At 42.1% G+C, this 9074-nt stretch overlaps 1 protein-coding gene across 4 annotated transcripts in view; it reads right to left on the bottom strand.

The window, feature by feature from the left end:
• Positions 1–42: 42 nt before the first annotated feature.
• Positions 43–9074, bottom strand: part of ddr1 (discoidin domain receptor tyrosine kinase 1) — a 40550-nt gene continuing 31518 nt past the window's right edge. For 3 of the 4 annotated variants that reach the window (XM_044360077.1, XM_044360075.1, XM_044360076.1), the window contains 9 exons: positions 8654–8820; positions 7681–7888; positions 6567–6686; positions 5338–5639; positions 5121–5248; positions 3962–4159; positions 3591–3858; positions 3202–3351; positions 43–2286 (listed from right to left, as the gene is read on the bottom strand). In XM_044360077.1, coding sequence (XP_044216012.1) covers positions 2146–2286; positions 3202–3351; positions 3591–3858; positions 3962–4159; positions 5121–5248; positions 5338–5639; positions 6567–6686; positions 7681–7888; positions 8654–8820 — 1682 coding nt within the window. In that variant the 3' untranslated portion in view covers positions 43–2145. The remainder of the gene's footprint in view (positions 2287–3201; positions 3352–3590; positions 3859–3961; positions 4160–5120; positions 5249–5337; positions 5640–6566; positions 6687–7680; positions 7889–8653; positions 8821–9074) is intronic. The other variant, XM_044360078.1, reaches the window with a different exon arrangement.

Here is a 9074-nt window from a genome sequence, read left to right as displayed (position 1 = left end):
CAGTCATTCAGGTGACTGATATAATACACTGTGGAGCACACGTTTATTTAACTGAAAAGGTTAACTTTATTAAAACATCTACAAAAATAGACAACACAATGAATTACAATAGCATCAAGGTAGCAAGCATTCTACAGAGATACAGAAGACCCCAAATGTAACAAAGAGCTTTCCATATATTAGTAAAGGATATTACAATTCTGTCCTTAAAATATGTACATACTATTACGTTCAGCTTCAAAGACAAAAGGACGAAATCAGACATCAAGGAGTGTCTAAGTACATACAGTATATAGAAAAATATGGGTTTAGTTGAACTACAGTGTATCAAAAATGACTCAAATGGCACAACCATTTGCAATCAGTAAACATGTATTACTTGATAATCTTGATCATGTCAGGACTGATTTACAGTGCTATACAATCAGTAAGGTAGATCGACTGATACTACCGCAGTCAGCTTAAGGTACTAATGTGGGATAATGCAGAGATTGATGCTGACATTCACACAAAAATCAGGACTCCCAGCATTCCCTGTTTGAGCAATGCCATGACTGTGTTTTTAAAATACAGCAATGCATTTGGATAAGCAGAAACAGATTATTCGATGAGTAAACGTGTCTGAGCACACTGAAAGTTTCAGAACAAAGTTTGTCATACGCTTAAAATGAGATGAAATGGTGCCATTCCATTTTTTTTTAAAATAATATTTTACATCCAATGGTTTGGCGATGCCTTGTAGGAGAGGATTTTGAAAAGGCAGACAGACTGTGTCTTAAATACATCTGTGATGCATGTTGATCTCCCTTGTCAAATATCTGAAATCACTGCGAGTGAAATGCATTAAAATCCACCTTGACAGGAATCATATCAGGCCCCTCACAGAGAAGGATTTCATCATGGCCGGGGATACGCATGTAGGATTTAAAGTGCAGCTGGTTGTGGAATTTTTCATCTATACTTTGCATCTGGGTCACAGCCAGATACAAAAAAATTGCCAAAACACCTGAGCAGGCACATCTGAAGATGTCCTGTCCACTGCCCTCACTGGCAGCAATGTCTCTGCCTGGAAAAGCCGTTCCAGTTTGTGGGTCAAATCTCATCGGCAGCAGCAGAATCTCCTCTTCTGTGCCTGTTTCCTCAGAGAAGTCCATTAGGCACAAGGGATACAGTTCTTTTTCTCTGTGGCTCAAAATCTTCTTGAACTTTTTTGATGGGGGTCGGTGGTTGAGGGCAGAAAGGGGGCTGCTGTTGTCTGGTCCGCACCATTTCACATTAGTCCACTTAAAAGTTACAATTGTGGATGTGGGTCACTGTGTAAGGCTGTGGGGCTCAAAAAGAGGATCAATAAAGGGTCAAAAAACAGCAAGATCTACTGTCACTCAGGTTCTAGTTAGCTGAGTAAGCCATCGTTAAGATCTTTTTGTAGACTTTGAGTGAATTAACATTTTTTTGTTTCTGAGATGGGCCACTGGGGCTGAAGCTGGGAGTAATTTTACTGAAACACATGGCTTTAAATGTGCACAGTAGGCTGTACATACCATAAATACTAAGACAACAATCCTTGTGTGCAGTTTGTCTCTGTACTGTAGGTGCACTGCTCAGCCACAACACCGCATAAGCACCTTCAGCTGTTACCCAGCATGTATTTGAGATGTTGAGTTGACAAAGTCATGTCACTTCAAAATTGTACATTTTCTAGTTCTCTATGGTCAAAGTTGTTTAGCTTCCGCAACGTCCTGTTACCTTAACTCTACTGCACTTACCACTTGTCACACAAACTCTCCCTGTATGTTAAGTATCTGAGAAGAGAGAAAGTTCCTATGCAGACTGCACCCACCACCAACCACTGTGAAATGTAGCTCGATCTGTTACCTATCTAAAGCTGGGGGTTAGTTTGGTTTTGGGGTCTGACTTGGAAAAAAAACCGAACCAGCGGCATCTCAGCCCCATCCACCCAAGAAGTACAAAATATGAAAGCGAGCAACCCACTCTCCCTCCTCATCTGCTCCTGCTGTGCAGCACCTCCACCAAACCGATTCAGACTCCTCCCTCGCTTGTAGCGAGGATGCATGAACGTGCAAGACGTTTCCGCTCTTAACGTCGCCTTTCTTCTTGTGTTTCTTATATTCTGTCTTTGCATCATTACACCATGTTCATGGCGTCCTCGGTGAGAAAGGAGTGGATGTAGCCAAAGGACGGGCGGAGCTTGCAGTCTCTGTTCCAGCAGCTCAACATGAGCTCGTAGAGACCCTGAGGACACACAGCCGGCTTGCTCAGATACACCTGGAGGGGAGAGAGGGAGGAAGACACACAGAGGTGGGGATTAGTGGTACAGCTTCCTTTTTCATACTTTGTGGCATCTTTCTACCTCTTTCATGCCATGATAAAGGGATCAAGAATCCAGAAACATATGTAGTGTAAAGAACAACTTTATAATGAGATCAACGCGTTTCAGCTTGTGGCCTTCATTAGGGTCAGATGTCTTGACCTCTTCAGACTTGTTTCTTTCTCCACCTTGGGAGCATTTGACGTGCCAGAAATCTCTGCTATGCCATGATAAAAGCCTTTAGGCCAACACATTAGTTTGTAAATCTGGGAATTCAAATTAAACAATAACTTAAACATCAAATTATTACTGAAATTTAAAATTTCACTAGTTGTTGGTCTTTCAGAATACTGTGTTATTGACTTTAGTGACTCTTAAGGCATTAAAAGAAATATGTGAATATGTATGTGTGGGATAAAATTTGAAATGTTTGTGATCTGGCTGTATTTATCTGTATAATTACTAACTGCTCAAACAGCTTAATAAGAGCAGTGGGTGTGGACCAGCTGCCAGTGGGTCTCTGGTATCATGAGTCACCACACAGTCTGCCTTATGTAGTTTGTTTTCTGGTTGCTGCTTCACTTTCAGTGGCATAAATTACATGATGAAACCCAACAAAAGCCCAGTACAAGAAAACATCAGACAGTCAAGAACAGCCTTAATGAGCACAGTTATTATTTGAATAAGTGACTGAGAATGAGTGACACTGAAAGCCTCTTCTCTTATTTAGATATACTGTCCATCATCTGAGCTTCAGTACATCTTAACAAAATATCTAATGAATCATAATTTAGATTGTACACTATGTCTACATGAGAAACAAGAACATGGGCTTCTGTATGCCCCTACATCAGTGTGTGTGTGTGTTGTACCTGTCTGCCCTGGTCTCTGAAGAACTCCCCAGCGTTGTCAATCACTTGTTCATCTGTCAGGTTTGAGTACGGCTGCTCCTGACAAACGCTCAGCATCTCCCACAGAGTGACCCCGAACGCCCACACATCGCTGGCTGTGGTGAACTTACCCTTTGAACACACGCAAACCCATCTCCATCAGTATTCATGTTATCATTATCATCAACAGCTGAATTATCATAAAATGGCAAATTGTTCACTGTGGGCGAAGGATTACAGGTTAACTGGATTTATTTTATGTTTGTGTATATAAAGTAATTATCAGGGATTCATCATTTTCAGATTTTTGCAGATTTTCCCACCATCGCACACCATCAGATGCACAAACACACTAATTTCTGTCCTCTCACCATGAGTATGCACTCCCAGGCCATCCAGCGTATTGGCAGCACAGCTCTGCCTTGGATCCTGTAGTAGTCTCCAGCGTACAGATTCCTGCTCATGCCAAAGTCAGCTATCTTGATATGACGCTCGCCGCTCGGATCCCCTCCGCTCTCACCCCTCTCACCCCCAACCAGGCAGTTGCGTGTGGCCAGATCCCGGTGCACAAAGTTGAGGGAGGAGAGGAACTTCATTCCTGACGCAATCTGGCTGGCCATGGAAATGAGAGCCGGGTAGCTGGAGGCAAAGATTACACATGAAAGGAATCGTAAATAAATCAAAATTGTGTGTGTGTGTGTGTGTGTATTTTAGTTTGTGTACATTTGTCTGCATGTGTTACCTGATGGTCGGGGTGTTGTGTGAAGGTCCAGATTTGTCCAGAAGCACTCGGTGGGACAAGTACTGGTTCAAGTCTCCACATTCCATGTACTCTGTGACCATGCAGAGGGGGTCACTACTCACACACACTCCCAGAAGTCGGATGATGTTCGGGTCTTTCAGGCGAGACAGGATCTTAACCTCTTTCAGGAAGTCATTCCTACCACGGTGAGAGGGAAGAGTGAGATGTGTCAGAGAGTTGGAGGGGATGTATAGAAGAGAAAACTGGTGGATTTGGAGGAGGAGGTAAAGCAAAGAAGAGGTAAAGAGTGACAGATGTTGATCTTGGGCTCCATTCTGGTCTGTAAATAAATCTCTTCAATATTTTGTCCCCATGGTGCATTTTTTAAATATTTAAATCAAACTACTCCCTGTGAAGTGAGAGGGTTACTGATTCCACAGTCTCCAGTTTTCACCTCATTGATCTGTTTTGCTGGTCGATATGTTTGTGTTGCTCTGGCTCTCACCAAACCCCCCACACACGCTGATTTCACCTGACCAGCGCAAAAGGGGCAGAGAGCCAAAGTAAACAAGTGGCTGGTGAAGCGAGTCAAACATCGAGAAAACCACAGAGGCCTCAGGTATTTTTCTGAGGAGCTCGGGGACAAAAATGCAGGGCTAAAATGTGAGAAAAAGAATCTCTTCTCTGCTTCTGCTGGATATGTAAGTGGTATCAGGTTATTGCTTCCTTAACACATTGGCTATAAGAAATTTATAAGTTGATATGGTATGTGAAGGCTGGCTGCTCTGAGTTTGTGTTGGAGTCTACATTCTGGCCTGTAGAGATCAACCTGAACCTGAAAAGTAATATTTCAGCAGATTTTATAGCTTCATCTAAAGCTGAAAAAAAAACATTAAATGGTAAATTCCCAGTTTTCACCAGTTTTTAATAATTTAATGATATGACTTCTCAAGGAGGTTTATCAAATTTCCTGACTCCTATGTGTGTCATACACCTCTAAACATTCCCTGATATTCCAGAAATTCCCTGACCAGAAGGACTCACACACAAAACACAGGAGAGAGGAGAGAAGAGGATATATGCTGTAAATGCAGAAACAAAAACTGAGAACCACACTGAAGTTTGAGATCAGGCTCAGCTGTGTATGATGTTAACAAACCTGGCATTCTTGGAGGCGTCTGGACGCAATATCTTCACTGCTACCAGGAGAGGGCGACCTTTTCTCACATTGAAGGGGAACTCCAGGTTGGGAAGGTCCTGAGGGTTCTCAATTTCACACAGGTGCACCTTTCACCAGCAAGACACAGACACTGTTAAAGCACAATCACCCTTGCACCCACCCACAACACCACTGACTTCGTCATCACATTCCTCACCTCACCAAACTGTCCCTCTCCCAGTTTCTCTTTGAAGATGAGAAAGTGTCGCGGCAGCTCTGGCAGCGGGGAGGCATCAGCTCCGGGGCTGGAAGAGGCCAAGGCGGGCACAGCGTAGGTGTTGTTACCGCTGACACCCTGCAGGCTTACAATGTCTGCCTCAGCATAGTGGGGGACGCTGGGAGGCAGTGGGGGAGACACGGGGGGAGACAGGGAGGGGTAAGGAGGGGAGCCAGGATAGGGGGGAGGCTCGTCTTGAGTTGGAGGGAAACCCTTCTCCATGTCCATGTCCAAGCCACAGGCTGGAGGGAGGAGGAAGAGACAGACAGGGTGGATGAAATGGAAAGATTAATTTAAAAGAAGAGGAACTGTTTGATTAAAAACAACTTTGTTTTGCTTTAAGCTTCTTTTGTGAAAGAAAAGATTGCATGATATCACTGTCAGACAACTTGTTGTAAAGAGATAGTTTGGATTAGGGGAAATTTTATAAGACTGTAACAACAAAAAAACTCTTTGTACAACACTTTTTAAAAAAAAAAAACCACTTCTGTTCTATATAAAAAATGAAACTTAAAACAGGAAATATTAAACCTAATACAACACAACAAGATGACATTAAGTCTAAAAGACTATAAAGCCTAAAATTACAAAGCTGGGTAAAAATTGAAATCAGAAACAACAAAATTGAGGACAAAATTGGATAAAATGGTGAAAACATTTTGTAAAAGTGAAACTTTTAGCACAGATTTCTTTACCAATTCAACCAGTCTGACCTTGTACAAGGTCATTCATCATTGAATCCTTTAGTTTTGAGTTTAAATGGTGGGCACTGCAAAAAGTCTAGGTTTGTTTGGTAATCTAGTTATCAAACATACCTTGCTGAGCTGGACTCACTGTGAAACATACTACAGACAAAAAAAGACATTTGTGAGTTTGTCTTACTCAGGGTAATTATGATATGCACCATTTCCCCAAAAGCCAAACTATCCCTTCAAACAAAGCATGAGTTATTTTGAGTGATGAGTAGATGAGAGTGATTAATGATGTGAGTAACAGGAGGGTTGATACATGCAAAATAGACTCATCATATCCAGGAAGCTTTTTTTTTTTTTTTTTTTTTTTTTTTAGCCTAGACTGTGAGAGTACTTCTACTGCCCCGAACCCTGGATAGTTAGGTAGTGAGGTAGGGGCCCCTCTTGACTGAGCTGGCCCAGTCTGAGGTCTCTTACCCTTGGGCACATTGAGGCTCTTTTCCTGAGCCTGAGTGGTGCTGGGGACGACTAGGGGTCTGGAGTCTTTTCTGTGATCTGACAGGAGCACGTGATAGGCTGGGTTGTTTAACAGCAAGGCTGGGAGAGCACACGCACATGAACACACACACACACACACAAGGGGGGGGAGGCGGGGTACACACAGGCACCACAATGTGGATCATACACACCATACAAAGTGGTAGGCGACACGAAAATACACACAAAACAAAACACAACCATTAGCACGACACGGTTAGCATATCCATTATAATGGGAGGAGGGGTTGCACTGACACATGGAGCACAGAACAGGGGAGCATAGCAAGACAGGCAAAGTTAACAAAACTCAGGCCAGAACAAAACATATAAAAACAGTGGATGAAATAATGTTTTTGTTACTCATGTTATTTCAAACTCACACAGGCGCCTTGTAAAGATGGCATGCCAACCTCCTGTGGTGCAATGCAACTTAAGGAATGTCTTTTCTCTTTTTACTCCTCATTTTCTCCTCCCTCCATTCTTTTTCTTCCCCTTTTTTTTACCAGAACAATAGCTCTATTGTGGCCCCTCTGCGCTGTGCATCTTCATAGAGGAACTCTTCCTTGCGGGATGTTTGGTTTAATTTACTGTTGTTTGGTGTGGTAAATTACACTGTACATACCAGTGTTTTCTTGATATGAAAGACACATTTTTTTTGTTTCCCTTTCCAAATGAGTTTGCTTATTGATATGATCAGCAGACCGAGGTTGCAAAAGAATGAACACTGGCACGCAAAACAAAACAATCTATACAAACCACATACATGTTTGTCGAAATTTAAATTCTATACATATGGAAGGTTGTATTGTTTCACATTTTCCAAAGACTCCATGCCAATTGTATGTGGTTGACCGTAGATTAGTCTATGTCAACATATATTTCGAATATGGTGTTTTACTGCGTGTCAGCATGTTTTATGTCACGCCACTAAGCTACATGTAATTTTTTGGACTGAACTCACTCCACAGAGACAGAAACAGAGAGGCCAATAGGTATATGTGTTATAGGTCATACAGTATGAAGGTTGTCAGATAATTGTGTTTATAACCTACCTGTGCTGTCTCGCTGATCCCTTGGCCGGAGCAGAGCGCTGGGCTCCTGGTACTCTCCTTCTCCCTCCCTGTCATGGTCGCGGTCATCTGGGAAAGTATGGATGCGCTGGTAGCGGCTCGAGTAGCTGTGTGTGTTGTTGATGACCACGTTGTCTGAGGGGACTGACAGGTGGACCCGTAGCTCATCACTGGAAAGGCTTCCCTGAGCCTGAGCGGACAGAGGCTTCACTTGAATACAGGTGATATAACTTTATCATTTGAACTGAGCTGATGGTGATCAAACTGTGCAAATGGTCTTTATGTCTTTGGACAGTTAGAAGTAAATGTAAAAGGATGGAGACACATCCAAATTGAGATACAGTGGGACTTTGCCAAATGACTTGCAGTTGTTATTTCAGGATGCTATCAATCATTTTAATGTGGTTAAAGGGACAGTTAACCCAAATCACAAAAAGAATATTTTTTCATTTAGGACTGTTTCTTCTGTAGAAATGATGTAGTTCAAATAAAAAATTGTTGCCAGACAGATTAGTGGATTGTGCAGATTAACTGGGACATTGTTTCTGGAAAGATATGCTTTTTTCTAAACATAATTTTGCAAACAAATTTTATTTCATTGCCATTGTATTAAGTAACAGAAGTCTAAGATATCCCTAAACTCTGGCAAAAAAAACAAAGAATGTGCATGACTAGATACCCAGATATATGATTAGATAATTTAATATGATTTTTATTTCATTATTACCTTACTTCTGCTCTATTTGTATTCTTTATTCTTCTTTGTTGAGTTTGTGGGAGCAAATGCTAAGACACTTTCTTTGTATGCTTGCACACTTGACTAATAAAAACATCTTCTAATCCCAGCCTTGCCTCCCACAGGGGTAAATGAACAAATATGTTCTTGTGATGTAGGTAAACTGACCTTTTAATAGCTGCTTTTAAATAAAACAATGCTTACGACCCCTTGACTCACCTTCCCCAGTATCTTTTTCCAGTACTGCCTCCACAGAATTACAGCTATGACAGCCAGCAGCAGTAGGATGATGCCCACCAGGCAGCCAATCAGAATAGCAGTATTGCTGCTGTCATCTTTGGCTACAGGAAGTCCTGCCCTTGGAGTCAAAGCAGTACCATCTGATCCTGGAAGACGCAAATAAAGGATGAAATGTTATTTATGGGCCTGATGTGATGCATATAGATTGCTGTGCATATATCAGTGTGTTTATGTGTGTGTGTCTGTCTACACGCTGGCGTGAGTTAATGCACTGTTCAGTCTGTGAGCATTAGCTCCTCCAGCACAGTCACGCACTCATTGGGGTCACACTGACACAATTTCATCAGGCTTACTAAACATCTGATGGGGATTGTCTCTATGAGTGTGCCCCGGTCATACC

Source organism: Thunnus albacares, chromosome 8, assembly GCF_914725855.1.
Source record: "Thunnus albacares chromosome 8, fThuAlb1.1, whole genome shotgun sequence".
Classification (NCBI taxonomy): domain Eukaryota; kingdom Metazoa; phylum Chordata; class Actinopteri; order Scombriformes; family Scombridae; genus Thunnus; species Thunnus albacares.
This window is presented reverse-complemented; position numbering and strand designations above follow the sequence as displayed.